Source organism: Tyto alba, unplaced genomic scaffold, assembly GCF_018691265.1.
Source record: "Tyto alba isolate M040663 unplaced genomic scaffold, T.alba_DEE_v4.0 Super-Scaffold_5, whole genome shotgun sequence".
NCBI classification, from domain to species: Eukaryota; Metazoa; Chordata; class Aves; order Strigiformes; family Tytonidae; genus Tyto; species Tyto alba.
In genome coordinates, this window is record NW_024881326.1 from 3,419,540 (window position 1) to 3,441,020 (window position 21,481).

Consider the following 21,481-nt stretch of genomic DNA (forward strand, 5'->3'; position numbering starts at 1 on the left):
AAAACCATGTATGCTGATTTACAGTGAAATGCCCTGCGTGAGGGCTTGTGGTCATTTGCATCCAACCTTTGCTCGAATCCCAGGGTGCAGAGGAAGTGCCACCCTTCCTGCTGTAGATAAATATGGAAGTGTCTCAGTGAGGGAGCAGGAATTAACTCTGCTTTTTCCTAGGGGTGAGGGGGAATGAGGGGAAACAGAAGGGGTAAAGAGTCACTTTTGCAGGTTTCCCAAATCACTTTTTAATGAAAGATTTAGGATTATAAAGCATTTCTTGCCTCAGTAGTATTAAATTGTGGGAACTTCTCAAATCCTCAAGATGTTTGGTAACTTTCTGAAAGACAGCCAAGCAAGCTGTTCAGTGCTCAGGGCACCATTTAGAAGGGACTGTGTCAGCCTGAGTGAGTGACATTCAGTGACCAAGGTGTAGGAACAATTTGTCAATTACTTCTTTATTCCTGCCAGTTTAATCTGAATTACTAGTCCCTGTAATTGTCAGGAATTTCCAAACTAGTCCTGCAGAAAAGGGTGGAGTTTCTTACGCTAAGGTTTGGCAGCCACTCTGGCTCAGGGCCTGAGGGGGGGGTGTGCATATTTCAGTTGTTGCATCCTGTAATGTAAGTTTTCAGCTTTTTTTTTTTTTCCCCTTCCGTTTTGACTTCCTATTAAGCAGAGTTACCCTGCCTTAAATGCACCAGATTCTTCATAAAAGAGTATTTCCGTTCTAATGAGAGCTGTAAGTCATATATCACTATAGCCAAGTTTAAATGTTGCATTAGAATTGGAACTTCCAGATTCTTTTTAAAATCCTTTGCCTGAATTGCCAGTTTGGACAAAACCACCCATCTGTAAAATGCAGATACTTGTCTACTCCTGTGGCGCTTTGAGAGCTTTTATAGGTATATACTGGATTTTAGCATCCAGGGATGCTAAACGTGATGGAGAAAGGAATGATCTTGGAGATACCAAAGTATAGTGTGAAGCAGTTGGAAGCAAAAGTAGACATTCATAGAATGCTTTCCCTGATCTGTTAGCAGGGGTGAAATGACTTCAAATTTAGAACAAGCTGCCATTAAAATTTTTGATAGAGAGGAGTTTATTTCTGAAAAGTGCTAAAAAAGGGTGAGTGATCATGAGTACTTAAAACAAACTTAAATATCTATGCACAGACTTGCTAAGTATGCATATGTTTTATATGTAGTATTTAAAATTTACTCCCTCTTTACATAAAGATACCCAGTTATTAACCCCTATTTTTACTTCTCCGTTTTTGTTCTTCCCTTTAGTAGATGTTCCACAGTTATGCATAAGTCAGCAGCTTATTAAAATCGTTTCTAGGGAAGTATTAGTCTGTGTTTTTTAAAATCAAAACTTCATATTATTTTCATTACATGCAATAAATTTGAGATAAATTGAATATATTTGCGGTAAAATGCATGCTGGCTTAAAAACATCTGTCATGGTCAGAAATGGTTTGTGATAATAATATTTGCAGCTAAAACAATGAAAAATTCTCATTTTGGAGCATGGATTGCCATGATGGCCTCAATTTTGAGGTAAACACTTGAATGGGTGCAGCATGTAGCAAGTTTGTAGCTGGAAGATGGTCACAGATGGCCTGTATGCCTGAGCATTTGAAATAGTCACGTCACCATGATTTGACTGACATCTGCTAGCATGCACCTTGAGAGCCTTCAGCAAACAGAGCAGATGCTTAAACTTCTCTTTGCTCTGGGTCAAAGGCAGGATTGCTGGCTCTACAGAAGGGACCAGCCTGAGACTCCGGCTAAATGCTGGCTTACTGTGAGTCCTTACCAGGCTTGTAATATTGCAGGAGGGAGTTTGATACCAAATACTTTATCTAACCACAGCTGCTGGATGTAGAGGGTATAATTGCTACTGTTTTTAATCTTTTTTTTTTTTCTTTTTTTTTTTTTTAAATGAATTTCTAGAACTTTTATTGAACTTGGTCATTTCTGCTTACTCTGGTTAATTCATACCATGGAAGACCACACTTCAATTTAAAAAAAGTTTGTGGGTTTTTTTTTATAGTAGTGTAACTTGTACTCCGTTGCTCCACCACTTTACAAGCCACTGTTTTAATGAGTGCCTTAAGGAGACAGCTTTGAAAAATAATGACTACCACTACGAAGATATAAATATCTACTCTCTGCCATCCTCATGCACACACCTTGCAATGGATAGAGAAGCCAGACAATCCTCCCTAATGGGTGCAAATTGGGGGCTGGGGGAAGGGAATAAGTTTGAATGAAATATCTTTTCTAAAAATGGCTTGTATTGAGAAGCTGTAAGATCTTTCAGCCATCAGAATTCAACAGAAACCAGATATCAGAACTAAGATACTATATTCATTTCCCACTCAGCTATTGTGGAGAGAAATAGTGCACTATTTCTGATAACACTGAGGGTTCTGTCTGTGGGGAAATGTAGAAACATTAATTTCCAGATGACATCTATTGTACTTTATATGCCGCGTCTGAGATACTTTCAGAACAGAGCTCTGGCTTGTAGGGAGGAGACCCAAAGGAGAGTTTGTGTGGTTGAAGGCTTGTCTGTTTTTTTCCAGACGCTTCTCTGGGTCTATAAAAAGATATTCCTCGTCTCCACAGCTTTGTTTCACTTAAATGCTTAGGCTCTCAGAGCTGCATAACTACTCCTTTCAGGACAGAGTTGCTTCTGAAGGGGACACTTTTTGGGTGGCTGATGGAGAGGAGAGAAAACTCCCTCTCTTCCCTGTGAGTAGTATGCATGTGTGTCTTCAATGACCTGCGTTCTTGTAACAGTGCAGAACTGGCTTTTTATTGCCATGTCGCTATCTCTCATATTCTGCCTGTTAGTAATTTTCCAGAGGTGGCTTTGAGAGTTATAACTTGTTTTAACACAAGCAAACTGAGAGGCGACATTATGACATTCCCATGCAACAAACACTATTCCCCAGCAAGAGGATAGTGTTACCAAATTGCTTCAGCATGAGTGCTGGCTGAGGCCAGTGGCGTCTCATTGAGCCTGAATTGAAGCAAACTGAGGGTTCAAAGGCATCCTAGAGGAATATTTTCCAACTGCAAGAGGGAGAGGTGGTTTAAACGTGCTGGCTGGCTTTTTTTAAAACTGCATTTCTGCCATAGCAGGCAAATTCTTGTGGGGAAACACACTTTCAGCTGCATCTGAATGGATTCAGCTTTAGGATAAACCCAGAATGTAATGAGAACACCCTGAATATATTAAGAAAAGGACTTTGAAGACATCAGAAATAGTGGGTGGGAGACAAGCAGATGCTGACGAGTGTTACCAATTTGCTGAAACAGGAGCTGTCCAAGATGAAGAGGGTAATGGCTGGGTTTGTCAAAATGCCTGAGAGAGTTTCTGAATTGTTGCTAGCTATGCAGGAAGTCTTCTCTTCTTCCCCAGAAAAACTCTTTGCTGAGTAACGCATCTGGAAGCGATGATTCTCTTTACAAAAGATGATCTGTCCATTCCCCTCACCTGCTATGTCCAGGACTGTGTTTGTCCTGCAAAGGCAGCTCCACTCCAGAGGATGTTACAGCCTCTACCTCCCTTGCTTCTAGTGACTTGACAGTGAAACTTCCCCATTCCTATATGCCCCTGCTCCCCGGGCTGTGTGCATGAAACCTTCAGAGCCTTTTTTCTGCAAGGACCTGGGATCCCTGAAAGAGATTGCATGGTTTGTCGAAGCCTAATCAAATGAAGGAACGGAATTTGTTTGGCATTTAGAATCTTAATCCCTTTTCTGCTGGGCAGTTGTGGTAATAATCAAACATCCCTATTTCTGACAGGAATGCTTTGTCCTTGGCCATTGATTGTAGACCACGCAAGAAATGCTCTCTGTAGCAGAGAAGTGTGCAGGTTGCCTGTTGCCAGGCATTGCGTTGTCTTAGGAAGTCTATTCTCCTGTGAAAAGATTGTGAGGGCTAGTTTCAGTTTTATAGATTTAGTGACTTTGTTTAATCATTTCACCCTTGGATGTTTAGAGTGGTTGATTCATTTTCCACTGCTGCAAGCCCTGCAGTTTGGGGATACCGGTGTGCAGACGTTTTCAGGCAGTAAATCTTTCTGACTAACTTGGAAATAGATTGCTCTTCAGGTCAGCCAGACTCTTGTGAGCAGTGAAGCCTCTGAATCCCAAGCATATCCTGCTTCTCCCAGCTGGCTCTCAACTGCAGGAAGCAGTCTTGACAAGGGATAGAGGAAATAAAATGAAGACAGAAATACTTGATTGAGAGGCCAGGGAATCTTTCAGGGGTATTCCCTGCATCAGTTTGCGCTTTTCTGTACTAGATTTCTGCAGAGACCCAAGCCAGTCCTTGCCTATTTTGTTTTTCTTGTCCTCAGTCTTGTTGCAGAATTTATGTAAACATCGTAGTTGATGTGAACTGGAGAGTGACTGCTCTTGTTTACAGTGGTTTAATTAGAAAATCTTGTTGATAGAGTTGAAGCCTGGAATCTGATACTTGGTTATGACATTTTTCCAAAGCAGTCAGGGATTGACCTGGAGAAGATACGCACATGATTAAAGTTGTGCCATGTGCTGTAGGAAATGCTGGGAAGGGATACAGTCATGCTGAAGTGCTCTGCTGTGCTTCCAGATGTGCACTGAGGTTATTTGAGATCTTACTGTCTTAAGGAGGTGTTATAATAAAGATATTACTATGAGTAAAATGCTCCACATTTTCAGAGCACCCTTCAAGGCAAAACAGTTACGATACATTATGTGAGTATGAGCTTGCTTCTTAGTTAATGCAGTACCATCAAAAGGAAAATTACTATCTTGTCAAATTTATTTAAAATTATATACCAAAGGGCGTGACTGCATCCTTGTAAAGCTTCAGAACTGAACTCTTATCTAGAGCACGTGTTCACTGCAAGGCCTGTTGCAGAGGAGAGAATTCCAGCGTCCTTTGATGCCATCTCTCCCGTGGTAGATGTTACTGTGGCCCTTGGCACTGAGCAGCCAGTTTTGGTTCTTTGCTGGAAGAGAGAGGGTGGGGAATCCATGGCAAATGACCAAGAACAAGCCTCAGCATGCTGCCACTTATGTCTGCAGCACCGTGGCAATACTCAGGAAACTGTTTCCAATTCCTGTCTGCAATCATACTCTCAATTTATGGTAACGCAATCCCTCTGTGCTTGGAAGTATTATTCCTGATCCTCTTTACACTGAGAGGATGGATCAAGTCAGAACGATTTTTTTAAAAATTATTAAAAGTTAGATTTCACTGTAGAATCCTGGTTCACAGAAGGGTAAATTATTCCTCACAAATGCTTGCAGTAGCGGAGATGGCAGAGCTGGGAATGAATGGCACTACCAGCATGTGCAGTGAGGTGACAGAGTGCAGTGACTACATGAAATGAAACAATCTCATCTATAAAGGATAACTGTGTTAAAAGACACATTAGGAAACCTGAGTTGTCTGGAGCACATACATGCCTTTAAAACTTACCAAACATCCGTGTTCCAAAAACCTGCGAGTTATTTGAGGGATTACTGGATTAATTCTGGTTTTAAACCATTAAAAGGAACACACGCACAAACCCCAGATTTTCTAATATTCCTAATTCTTCCTGATGCTGGACGATGAGGTGTGTTTTGTGAAAGGGAAAAAAAAAAGTTGTCTTTATGAAAAGCCACTGAACAAGCCATGCCTGTACTTTAGGTCTGGTGCATGAGTTAGGCATGTGCAGGCAGTGCTGGTAAATTGGGCAACCGCTTGTGTTGCAATGTTTCACCTGCAGGTTTGGCTGATGGGAGCACTTTCAAAGTGAACATTTCAGTGGAATTTCTGTGTCCTAATTCTTTTTTGGCTGGGCTCTTGGTATTCTTTGAATGCAGGCCAAAATGTTAATCCACACATACTCAGGTTTATTAATTATGAAACTAGTAAAATGTTGTCGGCAGCTACTTTTGCAAGGAGAATTTTACCTGTGTGTTAAAAAACTTTTCAGAAATTTAAATGCTTTGTGGTAGGTAGTAAGAGACCAAATGTCCGTCCTTCCTTCCTTAATTTTTTGTACAGAAGAGTAGGGGAGGAGAGCTGATTTTCAAGAGATTATTAGTCAGCTCAATGGCATGATACTTTGCTGCTAGTGAGTTTATTAGGTTGTTCCTTACTCTTGTTCAGGTCAGTAATCTCATATGGAAAACCAAGATACTGGGTGCTCTCCATTTCTAGGTTCTGCTGCTGACTCATAGTTTATAATTTTTGGCTAGTTACAGAACTACTTTGAGGTGCTGTTAACCTAAGTGTAAAACTAGTGCATTAATCTATACTTTATTGGAGTCTGAGAAAGCTTAAATCAGTGTTATTAAGCAGTGGAATAGAAAAATCTATTCAGTATAACATTTTTATTGATTTTCTGCAGAGCTGCAGTGGAATATTAAGTTGTGTTAAAATGTTCTTGTCCCTCTCCTTCCAAAGAAGCTTGAAATCTTGAGCAATCAAAGAATAAAAATACCTTTCTACTGTACATGCACTGGTGGGAAGGCCTTTGACTGGATTACTCATTGTTTATTGTAACTTTTATTATAAAATACTTGTTTGGGGAAAATCCTCTAGGGCAGCAACATTCATGCTGTGAGATTAGATGCCTGCTGACTTTATGAAGAAAAGAAAAGGATACCATGTCTGGGATTAATAGTGTTTGGAGATTTTTCTCTCTCTGCTATTCACATTGCAGTCTCTGGATTGCCTCAAGGAACAGGAGCGTGAAAAGGGAAAATTTTGAAGAAACACATGATAAGACCTTTTCAGAAGGAAGGTGCAATGTAGGAACGGCTCATGTTGTTCGGATCAAAGCCCAGGAAGCCTAGGATCCTGTCACTGCCAAAACTTAGAGCAGATTCCTAGGGAACACTATCAGAATGGGGCCAACAAACAGCGATACTTTCCCAGAATACTTTCCACTTCCAAGAAGGACTTCCTGAGCCAAAAGTGGTGTCTTTTGTCTTTAATATTCCTCAGCGGACTTTTCTTCCATGAAGCTGTAGAGTAGCTCTTTGAGCTCACATAAGGGAGTCTGTGTTTTGCAGCGTGGTGCTTCTCTAGACTTTGGCTCTGACTGTTGGGAAAAGCTGCCTTCTTCCTGCTATTTTTGTACTTCAGGGTCTATGACAATCCTAGCTAAAAAAGCAGTGCCCCAGATTTGCTGCAGAAGACCAGCTAATTGCAATTTTTAGTCTTTTCCTTAACAGAAAATTAAGTCCATAGATGTACAGTATTGTATATATTAGAATAGATCTGGTCCTTGGGTGTGGCTTATTAGTTTATTATTTATTTATTTATTTCTTATTAATATTTTAGTTTGGTTTTATTCAGCCTGAACTGGGGATTAACCTTGCTAAGACAGTTATTGGGGGTCTCAGCGTGGTAGTTTTCATTGTTTATCATGAGGCAGGGTAGCAGCATGGTTTGCAGGATGAACGATGGAGGAGGACAGAAGGGCAGGGCCAAGGAACGGAGCAGGACCTCTCGGGTCACACTGGGCCAAGATGACAGAGATGAATGTCCAGACTGCTGTAGTAAACCTGGCTACCGTGTGGAGAGAGCATGGGCAATGTCTAGTGTATGCTTTGATCTTATTAATTATTTTATTGTTGTGGAACTGGAATAGGATCCTGCAAGTTTTGATTCAGTTTCTGCTTAAATCTCATAAAACCACTGCCAGCAATTTTCAGTATTGCACTGAGAAGTGTTCCCAACTTGTGGACCAGCTCTAAATGCTGTCTTTGCTACAGTTACCTTGGAAACGTGTCTCAAGTCACTTAAACACTGTTATGAACCCAGATGCCCTGTCTAGTCCTTGGTTGCTCTCAGTCGTTTGCAACAGATAATTACCTCAGTTTCCCCATCGTTACCATGGGGTCGCTGAGGACAAAAAGAACAAATACACCTTGCAGGAAAGCAGAGATGGGAAAGGCTTGTGACATCCTGAGTGTCGAGTCCAGTGTAGGAGCCCGTGGCACACTGACAGCAGTCACCTGGACATGCTCTTCCCGGCTGGTGTTGCTGTGCTCTGCATTGTGTATAAAGCCAGAACTTCACTCACTCGTCCTCATTATTTAACTTACGTTGCATTATCTCCCTTCGTTTCAGCTCAAAAAGAAGCAGGTCTACGTTGAAAAGGTGGAGAAGATGCAGCAGGCCTTGGTTCAGCTGCAGGCAGCGTGCGAGAAACGGGAGCAGCTGGAACACAGGCTGCGGACCCGGCTGGAGAGAGAACTGGAATCTCTCCGGATGCAGCAGGTACCCGTGGTTCCCCTGTGCCATACTAGGTTTCTCATAGGATTGTACTCTATACCCTACACCACACAGAAAAGCAGAGCAGTGTTTTATTCCATCTTGAAAAATAAACATATTTTTCTTTTGGTAGCTAGAATCATGAATTCGCTGGCCACTGTATTGTTTTTACTTGATTTAATTCTTCCATTCCAACCAGAAAATTTAGATGAGAGAGCAATAGGGGATCTGTCATGTGGCAAGATTCAGACATAGCCATATAGATAGATTGTGTTCTATCTTTAAGTAACTTGGTTATAGTTACTTGTAAATTATTTTAAATCTGTTGTTCACAGTTTGAGATTTTATGTAAAATTTGTTAACAGCCGGCCTGAAAAAAAGCCCTTCAAAAAGCTTTTGCATTTAAAAAACCCAAACAAAACCAAAACAGCAAAACTAATTCTGTAAATGCAGCTGATGGAAACGGATGGGAGCTTCACATAAAGTATGTTCTTATGATTGTAACACGAGTCTTTTTGAGTGAAAAGAATGAATGAGGAGATTGTGCAGTGGTGTTATGAATTGGATGTGAAGTTTTAGTTTTATTTCAAACGATGTCAAACATAGGTGAATTGTCAGGTTTGTAAATTTTACTGGAAATAGGATGCAGGTGTGTGTCCTAAGTCACAGTTAGTTTCAGGTCATGTTTATCTTCCAACTTCCCCCTCTGCAAAAGAACAGATAGTTAAATCTTACTTATATTTTTGTATTGGTTTTAGTAGGAGTTACAGTAAATTGATAAACTTTTCTGTGTTACCTTTGGAAGATTAGGTGCTCTGAACCCCACAGTTTTTGACTTTGAGCCTGAGTCAACACAAAAAAATAGCTTTCTTGTCATAATTAAGAATTCCGAGCTCAACATAAAATAGGTTGTCTGCCCAATTTCTTTTCTTTTAAAGTCAAATATCCTGCCAGTCCCAGATGAGACTTCAGTATAAAACTGTGCATTTTACTTGTTGAACTATTAGCTCAGTAAATGTGCACTCTTTCTTGTTTTGAAAATGCACACAACCTGTCTTTCAAATCTTGCTTTAGAACTAAATTATTTTTAATCCCCAACTACTTAATCCATAGGTATATAATAATCATATTGATTTAATAAACAAATCCTTTAAAAATATTTTGGAGATTTTTTTTTTAGAAGTACGATAACTGTTGTGTACTAGTTAGTGTTTTGCTGGAACAGTGTTGGAAGATGCAGATGTTTCAGTTCATCACCATCACCTACTCTGCCCAACCCAGCATAGGCCGCTGCATTTCACTTGGGAGTTCTTGTGCCAAGCCAGTGGTGCTCTGGACCAGCCTCTGTCCTTCAGACAAAAAGCAAACAAACCAACCCTGAGTCTTAGAGATGCATCCTGAGACTTTTTCTCTTTTTGCTTTTGGAAATCAGCGTCAGGGTACATCTCAGACTGCCAACGTCTCAGAGTACAACGCCACGGCGCTTATGGAACTCCTGCGAGAGAAGGAAGAAAGGATTCTTGCTCTGGAAGCTGACATGACCAAGTGGGAACAGAAATACCTGGAGGAGAGTGTGATGAGACAGTTTGCTTTGGATGCAGCTGCAACTGTGGCTGCTCAGAGGTAAATGAGACTTTTCATAGTACAGGGATTATTTTGTTTTTCCAGTTGAATGTCATATTTCCCACCAAGGAATGTTGTCATACCACCCTCCCGTGACACCTCGCCTTGTGGTCTGAACAGCTTCTCAGACTTCTGCATGCAAGTGGAGCTTGGCTGCTTTTTCTGGGAGCTGTGCAATTGCCAACAATCAGAAACTTTTTTCTGGGGGAAGATTGTTCCACATGCAGGAGCCATTTTCCTGACTAGAATTGTTCTGAGCAATTCCTAGAAGCTGTTGATTCAAAAATAGGTGTATGAAAAGGGGGTAGTGGTTTTATTTTTTTTAAACAGGAATCGGTCCTCGCTGAAGTCATGTGAGATGGGGTAATCTTGGTGATTCACATCATTCATCCTGAATGGCTGGCTTGTTCTCCAGAATGTTTTTGCAAATTACTTTGTGGTATTGTCCTCAACATGGTTACTAACCAGAAACATCTACTAGGAAATTCTGCTGTGTATGGAGAGCACTGCTTGTGGGGGTGGGAAGGGTGTCTGAAGTTTGGTAGCAAGCTCACATTCCAAGACAACTGTACAGAAACACTTATTATGGCTGTAAATAAGCTCAAGTGCTTCAGCTAGTTGGTAAACAGGAGCTGTTATTGGAGTACAACTCTTTAGCATTAGGCATTGCTAATATATAATTCCATCGCTCACTGGTTTCTGGTTCTTGACAGCAGATTTTATTTTAGATTGTTTCATAAACCAGATTCAAATAGGGATGTTATCGCAACTGCCTTCCTAACTCATAAGTTCATACTAGAATTACAGGCATAAAGTTGCAGATCTGCTGTGTTAGTATTTAAAGACTTATCTTATCTTGCTCCAGAAGCAGTCTGTTATTTTAGGGTATTGATGCTTCTTGTGCACTGTTTTGCGCCTCCCCAGAGATTCTCTAAAGGCTCTTGCTACTGCTTGTCCTTAGAGGCCATGTTATACTTCCAGCGTGTGCTGATAAGTAGGGCTCTGGTATATTGTTTATCCTGGAATGATAGGGGATGTGTTAGGCCTGTTCAGGTTTTGTTAAATGAACAGGAATGCCTTCCAGTCAGGAAAGAGCCAATCTCTGTTTTTCCTTCTATCTGCTTCTCCCCTAAAAGAGACTATTCCATTAGTGTCAATACTTCTGCAAGTTTATATGCAGTTGGCAACTGTAGTATCTCCTTCAACAGTATAGGCTGTGAGGGATTCCACTAATTGCAGTGGCAACCTCATCTACACTGCGCACAAATTTCTTTCCCTTTTTTTGGATAGTGGAAAATACCATCACTTAGGAAGCTGAGGTTGCAGGAAGGATGCTTTACAGAACAAGCAGGAATCTGGGTTGGGTTAGGTTTCTTTGATGAGTGACCTTCTTATGCCCTTTACATCGGTGCTTTGCTGTTCCCAATCTGAACTTTTGCAGAGGTAAAGGTACGATTACGAGACAGTTCTTAGACCTGCTGTGTCTGAGAGAACAGATTTCTTATTACAAGAAATTGGAGCTCTTGGCAACTCCAATTTTTTTGTGTGTTTTTTTTTCTAATTATGTTAATGCATAGCTATGTCAGTAACATGCTCTTAATGTTATGAGTCATACAGTGATACAGAACATAGCACAGTGACTTTGTTCTGATGGAACAGCAACAAGTAGAATGAAATACTCATTATGTTTTGGTTAGTGGACTGAACAACTGTCACAGTGTTAACATCAGGCACTATATGGAATCAGTCTAAAACTGTTTTCAGCCCACTCCAAGTTTTTTGGACCAAGCTGCTTAGGACTGCGTAAGAAACTTCTATGCCTGGTTCCCTTTGATATTCAGATTCCCTGTATGATCCTCTTAGAAGGGAAAGGGAAAAAGCTTTATATCTGAAGAGAAGTTTGCGCTGTTTCAGTGGAAGAAAAGTGCCTAGTGTTCTATACTGTCCTTCTCCCTCCCCATGTCCTTGAATTTACCTCATCGATCAGTTTACAGTAGTACAGTGAATCAGTTATTGACTGGCCTGAGATGGACAGTAGATTGACTATTGTAATGACTTGGGTATTTCTGCAACTCTTTCGTTAGGACTGGGGGGTTGAATTTTTGTAAGACGCTGAGCCAGCCTAGACTGAAAAAAAAGTGGATATTCTTGATTGTTACTTTTGAGCAATAATTTTGTGCTGCTAGGAAGAAAACAGCAACCTTAGCTGGTCCTTCATCTGCTCTACTGCTTGTTCTCAGGGACACGACAGTGATCAGCCACTCGCCTAACCCTAGCTATGACACCTCGCTGGAAGCTCGCATTCAGAAGGAGGAGGAAGAGATCCTGCTTGCTAACAGGAGGTGTCTCGACATGGAGGGAAGGTAAAATGCAGTTCGGTCCTATCTGGCTTCTTTAGGACAGGAATTTTAAATTAATTGTCTGGGTAGACGCATCAGAACCAGAAATTCTTGTGTCTTCAGCAGTAGCAACAATGTAGGATGCCAGATGCTCATTTGGCCAAGGAAGTATCTACACAGCAATCCAAAACCTGTCTTGATACTGAGGGCTAATGCAAAAAAGTCTTGTCTTAGATTTTTTGCATCTTCTCTCTTCAGGGCATCTTCATCAGACCCCAGGCTCCAGCCACCTCTTAACTGTCTCACAGAACTGCTTTCCCTGGGGTTAGGTCCAGTGCAGACTCCCCAAAGCGTGTTAATCCTCTTCTTTCTGTCAGTCTCATGTCGTGCCCATAACTCTCAGCTTTGTCTCAAAGCCTATTCCGTGGCTGGTTTAGAGCAGCTTCCAGTATCCAAAGGTGGGTGGGTATCTCAGTGCCATTCTCTCACGCGTCTATACACAAAGTCTCATGCATGATCTGTTCTGGTGGGCCAGTGAGCGGCCAGTATTCAGTGCAGGAAGGCATCACTGGCATCCTGTCTCTGCCTCCCCAAATGCCTAAGGGAGTCCTAGTCACAGCCGTGGGGACACTGAGGCCTCAGTGCAAGGAGACAGGACTACAGGTACATTGTTCTTCTTTGTACTTCCCAAAAAGGATTAAGACTCTGCACGCTCAGATCATTGAGAAGGATGCCATGATCAAAGTCCTGCAGCAGCGCTCCCGAAAGGAGCCGGGTAAGACAGACCAGCTCTCCTCAATGAGACCCGCCAAGTCGCTGATGTCCATTTCAAACGCTGGCTCGGGCTTGCTGTCCCACTCGTCAACGCTGAGCAGCACGCCCATCCTGGAGGAGAAGAGGGAGGACAAGAGCTGGAAAGGCAGCCTAGGTAATTTTTGAATAACAGTGCCAATTCGGATACACGAGTCACTGCTTAGAGGTGAGGCAGGAGCAGCAGAAGGAAGAAGGTGTGTTGGACAGACAGATCAGCTGGCCTAATGTGCAGAAAGCAAGATGGGGCACATTTGGAACAACCGCTTGTTTTAATCACTTTGGGGAAATAGTGACTTCTGATGTCCAGGCTCTGTCATTAAAATATGTAAGCCTTTATTCCCAATTTGGTACCTGAATTTAGGGATATTTGAGAAAGAGTTTTCAGAGTTTCCAAGCGCTTGCTTGCAGCTGTGATGTTACAGCTGTTTGAAGGTGTAAAGTCTCCTTGAATAGGAGGAGCAGAGATATAAATCAGGATTGCTATCCCGTAGTGGTGTGCCTGCACTAACATGACTCCTGTCTGCAATGGCTCAACACCATTGTTCGGAGAAAATGAGTTGTAACAAAGCAAATCTTAGATGATGTTGTTTTTTCCTGGGGGGAAGTCAGGCCCAGAGGCCCTCTCTGTGAGACTAAAAGACCCTGAAACATAAATGAGAATCTGTTGCAGCTGATTTCAGAGTGCAGATGTGGCAGATTCATGCTGCCATAGATGGGCCACTGCTTAGGGACAGGGAAGTAAGGTGTTAGTGCTCGCTTGCCTATCTTTGCATGCAGTAACATGAGGATACTGCTCTTCTTCAGGTAGTTCAGCACCCAGTGGTGAAAGGTGCTATAGAAAGGTAAATTAGTGCAGTCTGCTGGAGCACAGAGTGCTTTCCAGCTCCTAGAGCAAGTACTACAGAGGGGTGCAGAACTGATACCAGTTAGTTTTCTGAGACTGTGAAATTTTCTTCCCTTTTTTCACAAAGGTGTTCTGCTGGGAACAGAATATCGCTCCGAATCCATTCCCTCCACCCCCTCTCCTGTCCTTCCTTCCACCCCGTTGCTGTCAGCCCACTCGAAAACAGGCAGCAGAGACTGCAGCACCCAGACTGACCGGGGGAATGAACAAAGCAAAGCTGCACCTTCCACTGCAGCTCCCACACCAGGACGACTCCCCAGTACCAATCTGGCCTACAGTGCAGACAAAACAGGTAACAAAGCTCAGCTGCTCTCCCAGAGCGTCCCCTGCCACTGACACACCATCAGATCTGCAGACCTTGACAGCCCTTTCTCCATTCAGGAAAACTGGGGTTAGTTTTTGTGAGGGCAGATGGGTTTCAGAGGCAACCTTGACAGTGTTCTGAGGGGTCGCAAATGCTCTGAAGGAAAAGGAGCCTTAAGAGTGGTAGCATACACATGGTAGAGAGATATAGTGAGATTTAAGAATTGGAGCAGGTACGTGCAAATCCCAGGACAGCCTCTGAGTCAGTGTCTACTCTGAAGTAAATTGCAAGTAGCACGTAGCGTTTTAACAGCGTATGAAAATGGGCTGTAGAAACTGGCCATTGCGTATTAGAGGGTGTTCAAAGCAAAGTGGACTCAGATAAGGGGGAGGAAGAAGGAAAGGTAACTATCATGATAAAGCTGTCTCATTATTACACTGTCCCAGTCGCAGGACCGACTTCAGTGTTGGCACAAGTAGATCCAGCTGACAGTGACTGTCACAGAAGCTGAATTTGCTTCCCACAGAGCTCTGAGCTGGCAAGAGCTGCTCATTTTCCAGCCCACTCTGCCAAATCAATGCAGATTACACAACCTTGCCTCTTCTACTTACACACACATTACAATTATGTTGTTCTTTATGGAAGAGTGAATTTGGCTGGTCTGCTATGCTTCTTGCCCGTACTGTGCTATTTAATGAGTATCGAGGGAGACAGGGGAACAGGTTTTGTGGTGAAAGTCTACACTGACTACATTGGTTTAAATGCAGTCACTCCAGTTTTATATGCCATTGTGTATCAGTGGGAGATACCCAAAGGGAATTTGATAAAATATCTTTATTTGTCTGGCTACATACGCGAAGAATTGGATTTTTTAAAATTAAATAAGGAGTTGTTAGCTGTCTTTTGGCCAATGATAGAGGATGGCTTTTAAAATGTTAACGTAGTTTTTCTAATCTCATTGAAGTTACAGCTTTGATTGTCTCTTGTTTTTCCTCATCCCTTAGATGGGCCACTCTTCCACTCCAGCACTCTTGAAAGAAAAGCCCCTGTTCAGACCATGGGGCAGGACCTCCCAGATGGAGAGATGGTAGAATACCTCATCTGAAAGGCTGTACCAGGATCTGAGCTGGGATACAGTAGCAAGAAATTTTTAAAAGACATTTTTATTGGGAAAAAATTGTAGTACCTGAGTAATAAAAGAACACTCAGCTGTTTGTTCTTGTATATTATGTCTCAAAAGTATGAACAGGTTAATTTATAATTTGTTCTAAATTATAAAAAAACCCATAACACTCGTTCTTTGAAGGTTCCCCCTTTATTTTTTAAATACTGGATCTGGTAACATCTGGAGAAAACCCAAGAACTTAGGTGCACTGCATCTGATATTTCATTTCAGTGTTCTTTAAATCTCTTAAACAGAAGTACCTACTCTCACAGCTGTTGGTTAAATGTCCAGCTTGAACGCAGTAAGGTGAGCATAATGGCCTTATATGATCAGAACCAGGGACTGAGTTGTGAGCATCACTTTATGACTTTAGAATACAGGTGTTCGGAGAAACTTTTATAAATTTGAGTTGTGATCAGGGGAGATCTCTCTTTACACTTTCTCTCTACACTCAGTGTAAGAAACCGGAATGGGTATTTCACATTCATAGGCTGGAAAATTTTCCATTTTCAGTGTGGTAACATTCTTTTTTTTTTATTACTTCCCAAATTGTGTTATTTCTTTATTAAAAAAACCTACTCTGATGATTAATGTCGCATTTCACGTTTTTAGTTCCATTGAAAGATTTGCCACACTTTTATACTTAAGTACTTTTTCAATAATTTATACAGTGGATAGTAAATAATATATTGCATTCATGTTTTACGTAAATTAAAAAAAGAGAGTTTACTGGCTCAGTCCTCATGTGTTAGATCAGATTTCCGCCATTATAATTCCATTGGCTTTAGCAGAACTCCTCCAGATTTACCATAGTGCAAGTGGCAAGCCTTGCTGCTTTTCAGCATTAGCAACTTAATCTGCTACATCTGTGGAGATCATTCTCCCTAGCAGATTTTTCTATATTTCAGATACCCTTCTACTTTATATGTGCCTCCTTCTTGGAGATACTAGATTCTTTTTCATACAGCAAAGCCTCAGATTTAGAGCTTTAAAGAGAAGCTCTGTGTAAAGTTTCAGATGGCAAATTCTCTCCTTCCAAAATATTTTTTTTCTTCATCTAACTGGAGAGAGCAGCTTAAAGAAAGTCCCAGAGGCATTACAGAGAAAAGTTACACATTTAAGTCATCAGGTTCACTTTCAGATTTTTGGAAACTACCACAGGTGCACCAATGCTTTGGTTTCAGATGCTATAAGGAGATATTAAGACCAATAGAAGTAAATGAGTATTTTTTGTTACTGTGTTTGCATTTTATTAAAACACTTCAATATTAATTTCTGTTAAAAAATACTGGTTTTTAACTTAAATGTTAAAATATTTAATTAGCCATTGGTCACACTTTGGGAACCCGGCTAGTCTGTTTTCTGTGAAGCATTAGAGTAGCCAGATTTTTATTTCAGATCATTTCACCCCAGAAATAAGGAATTAACCATCAAACAGTGAATGTCCTCAATTCCTATGCAGTTGGCTCTACTGATACGGTGTCCAATTGAAATGGCCTTACCAGATCAATGGATTGAACATAAATTTCACAATGGAGGAGGGTTGGGAGGTGAAAGGAGGTGCCTTCTGTCTGCTGCCTGGGTGACGTAGCGGTGCCTAAAGATCAGCTGTGAGTTGGAGTCTGTTTGTCTTCTAGTGATAATCACTTAAAAAACAAGAAAAACACTTGCCATCATTTCTGGCAGATTTGCTGCTTGTTAGCATTCTACAGGCTTTATTTCTAGACCCAGAGATGTTAGAGATGGCAAAATTCATATGGTAAGATACGAACTAAGTCTAAATAGCCTGGCTTTACCAGTGACTGCTCTAACAGGCAGCACAAACCCCTTCCATCACCACTACTTAAGACACTTCAGAGCTGTGCTGTAAAGCTTTGACTGTCTCTGCCGTATGGGACAATGTCTTTCTGGACAGTGTGGTAGATTCTAAGTGTATTCCAATAATCTGTCTGAATTAGTTCTCCACCCTTTTCTGGACAAACTGTTCCCAGCCTCTTTGCTGTCATCCCTGAGAATGTCTGTCTTACATTTATTTCTCTTAATCCCATCCCATTCCATGGAAAAATGCCCACTCTGGATGATTTGAAGTGATTTCTCTTCCTCCTCCACAGTTGTTTGTAATGCAGGAGAATCTTTTCTCATTAGCTCAAGGTGTCCATCTTCCTGCCATTTCAGCATAATTTTCTATATTTTGTGGTTTGGGCTTAGAGTGAACAATAAGGGAGATCAAACTCCATCGAGTGTCTGTGTGAGAGAGGGAGAAAGAGGTTTGCGTGCTTTTCTGTGCTTTTAAAGTCAGGAAAAATTATAGTCCATCTCTACAAGTAGTCCTCGGCATTAGGAAAGAAGTTTTGCCACTGTAGGGCTCTAGATAGACAGTTCCAGGTTGCTTGATTCACAATAATTTTAAATACATCTAGGACAATATGGGTCCTTTATAGGTAAAATCTGTTCTGGAAAACTGATTTTCCCCAGTTGATATTGGCTGTTGGCTGGACTAGGTACAAATAATTTGTCCTCTTTGCAGCTCATTGTTTTCAAACTGAATGCCACTGTAATCTATTTTTACAAAGAAAAAAGGACATAATAGCTTTCTGTGAATAAAATACAGATTATGGACAGCAACTGTCTCCTCCAAAAATGGAATCCAGGTGGTCTCTGACAGTCCAAACCATCAGGATTGCAGGAACCTTAGCAGTTCTGTGCCCGTGGAAGTAAATCTGGAAGAAGATGGTGCATTTTTACATCACCTAGGTGAGGTTCTTTGCCCTATTTTGTAGTTTTTTAATTCTTCCAAAAGCAAAACCCCCAAAACTTTTGATGTGGAAGTTTGAGGTCATTTTTCTGTGCTGACAAACTAGGAGCCATCAGGAATGTATTCTTTCCCTCGAGCTTCCTCAGAGCCATCCTGATGTGAATGTAAAAGAGCTGCTTGCTTTGAGGAAGATGTGTACTATAGTCTCCAGTCTCTCTGTACAGGTTTTTATTTTGTTTTTAAACAGAAACTGCTTTAAGGAGACAAACTGCACACCTAGTTCTTTTTCCTTCTGTAGAGCTTATTTCTAGTAGAAAGTGATTTTTAACACAATGATTGCAATGACCTTCTTTGCAAACCAAAATTTTAGACCAAGAGTTTTTCTTAAACTCGGGTATTAGAAACAGAATTGTAGCTTTTATAAAGAAAGCCACATACTCTTCTTTGTAGAGCAAAACAAGAAAATCTAGTTATTTTTCCTCTTTCTTTTCACTGCTTACAGAATGGCCAAACTCCTAAGTCCTTCGCTTGGGCAGTTCCTCTGGGGTTTGACAGCTCAGGGAACTGCCTGAGATCCAGAGGCTTTTGTTCCCATCTGGCCCAATGTCATTATTAACTTCAAATAGCTCCCACCTGGCAACTCTGGTGGGGTCTAGAGCAGCAATTGTCTGTCTGTGGTCTGAGGACTCATGGGGATCTGTGAGTTGCTCCTCAGGAGCCTGCAAAGGGTGGCTGGGGTCAGCACGTACTGTCGGGGAGCTGAAATTCTTTGTGTGGTCTCCGCCTCTGTTGGGGAGTTTGTAGAGCGAGAGGCTGAAAACCGGCATCAGCTTTGCTTCGTTTTTGAGGCTGCCTGAGTGAGGGGACTTGCAGAGTTTTAGGCCAGAACCGTTTCCAAGGACACCTCCTGCTCCAGGAGCCCACACCGAGGACCAGCAGCGCCTGAGATGTGTAACAGCCGCGTCCCGTGAGCCGCAACACCCGGACAGTGACTCCCGACAGCCGCGGCCAAACCATGTGCTTTTCCCATTGCTTATAAAATGGTGGTGATATAAACCCGGTGCAGTCAGGGCAAGCAAAACCCTGGGGGTGATTTGGCTTTCTCTCCCTCCCTTCGAGGGCTGGCACAGGTTAGGCCAGGATTCACTGCGCTGCTTCACACCGCGGCCGATGGTTTTGCTCCGTGCCAGGGGCAGGGGGGCTGTGGGGAGGTGGGTGTCTTTTCATGTATTTGTATAGGAACTCTTTTTTTAAAAGCTAGCATTTTTATGTCTAGGAAGTAAAAAGACATTGTAAAATGTAATTGTACTGTATTTATGAAGAAAATACATTTCTTTTCAAAAAGATCTTATTCCAAGTTGGTTTTAGAGTCTGACTTCCAGCGACATCATCTCTTCGGCTTTCAGAAGCACTGAAACCCCTCTGGTTTGCACTGTGCTGTCCAACCATACCGTTAGAGCTGCGCTAAACTAGTGAGATTTAAGAAAAAGGCGACCATCTGCCCTCCTAAACTCAAGCCGAGCCTGCGTTGCTCCGAGTTCTGAAGTATTGGAACACTTGCCTTCATTCAGCTCGGGCTCCGCTCGGGGCCAGCACTGGGGATGCTGAAATAACCGGGGAGCAGTCTGGAGCCGCGCAGCTCCCGAGCCGTGCCTCCGGGGAGAGCTGGGGCTGCCCTTCCATCTGGGCTGGGGAGCAGGGCTCTCAGCTGGGTCTCTGCCATTTGTAGAGGAGGAGCTTTGGGGGGCAAATGGCTTCAACCCGCTTTCCCTTCCAGCAGGCGTGTGGTCTAAAAGGCGAGAAATGAGCGTCCGGTTAGCTGCTTCTCTTTAGGATCCAAAATACCGAAGCATAAATTGAAGTACTAAAAGTTTGTCGTTTCACAACCTTAGAAAACGTGTCAAGAGAATGATCTTTCCTATATAAATCTATATTGAAGTGAATCATGTGGATGATTTTTTTCCTCTTTATTTAAACCATCGAGTTTATTGTGGAATTTGTGACTGAGCTGTTTTGTAATTCAGCTGTTGAAACAGCCCTAAAGTCTTTGAAGATTACAGCAGCTTTAATTCTAGGGAAGAAAACAAAAGAGTAAGTGTAAATATGCACTAAGAGACCTTGTAAATGTCTATCGTTATGTTTGTAGTTAGTTATAAAAATATTTTGTGTCTTTTTAAAGAATGGGTCCCGTGTTTTCAATTTTTTCCCACTGATTTGCTTGTTTTGCAGTAAATTGTCGTGGTATGAAAACCTTATTGATTATAAAACAAAACCAGTCTTCACCTTATCTAGTCCTCGCTGCTGCTTGGCCTCCTTTTAGTTTTCAACTCCTAATTGGAGATTCTGCAGGAAAAAATAATTGTCATTCCATTTTCTTTCCTTCAGCATCACTTTTTATTTTTATCTCTGACCGGCCCTGCAGCTGCACAAAACTCTGCACGCTTTCACACCTTTTTAATAATCAGATTAACAACACTTGCTCACCGTCACTTTGAGCTGTGGTGCCGGTGCCGGTCACCGCTGCTTTGATGGCTGGACCATTTTTCAGACGTCTGAGGGTAACAGCACATGAGTAACCTGCAGGCACGTGAGTATTTTTTCTACATCACAGTCTTCAATAGGCCAATGTGCTTTTTGTTCATATATTTCTGGTGTGTTTTGTTGCCTCCAATTTATCGTCCTGCTCTCATCATGCTGTCGGAGGGAAGGAGCAGGGATCACTGGGAAGCTGGTTGAACGCTCTCAGCCTTGATGCATTTTCACTGTTGACTTTTGAATTTGATCTTAACATAGTTGATGCCTCCCTGGGTTGCCAGTGCTGTAATAAATACCAGCCTGGCAAATCCGGGGGCCAGTGGGCAGTTTAGCACATACATCCCCTACGCTTTCAGGCCTTTTGATGTTGTTTCTATAAATCTCTCTGGCATGCCGGAGTAGAAACAAGACCAAAAGCAACCCCGGCCAGACAAAAAAACAAAACCCACCCAACAGCTACAGAAGCTGGCTAATAGCTGGCTCATTTAACAAAACCACCGCGGCCCATCTGCAAACGGGTGTGAGAGGGGGCTTTGGACGTTTCACAACGTGCCGGCAGCGCTGCGGGCCGGCCAGCGCGGCCTGGGGAGGGGAGGCTGGAGCGAAGGTCCCCAAAGACCCGGGGTTTTGTGTCCCCTTGCCTTTCGGGGAGGCGTGTTGAGCGGCACGCTTGGACAGAAGGCTCTGCCGGCAGCCGGCCCTTCCTTCCGTGCCAGCACCGCGCTGCCGGGTGCTTCTCTCCGACGTGGTAAAGGCATCTTCAATCCCATCTC

At 42.2% G+C, this 21,481-nt stretch overlaps 1 protein-coding gene across 5 annotated transcripts in view; it reads left to right on the top strand.

The window, feature by feature from the left end:
• Positions 1 to 15,967, top strand: part of AMOT (angiomotin) — a 61,185-nt gene extending 45,218 nt beyond the window's left edge. For all 5 annotated transcript variants that reach the window (XM_042807431.1, XM_032983379.2, XM_032983380.2 and 2 more), the window contains exons 8-13: positions 8,127 to 8,276; positions 9,703 to 9,893; positions 12,134 to 12,256; positions 12,928 to 13,160; positions 14,017 to 14,241; positions 15,258 to 15,967. In XM_042807431.1, the coding sequence (XP_042663365.1) occupies positions 8,127 to 8,276; positions 9,703 to 9,893; positions 12,134 to 12,256; positions 12,928 to 13,160; positions 14,017 to 14,241; positions 15,258 to 15,358 (1,023 nt within the window). In that variant the 3' untranslated portion in view covers positions 15,359 to 15,967. The remainder of the gene's footprint in view (positions 1 to 8,126; positions 8,277 to 9,702; positions 9,894 to 12,133; positions 12,257 to 12,927; positions 13,161 to 14,016; positions 14,242 to 15,257) is intronic.
• Positions 15,968 to 21,481: the final 5,514 nt, after the last annotated feature.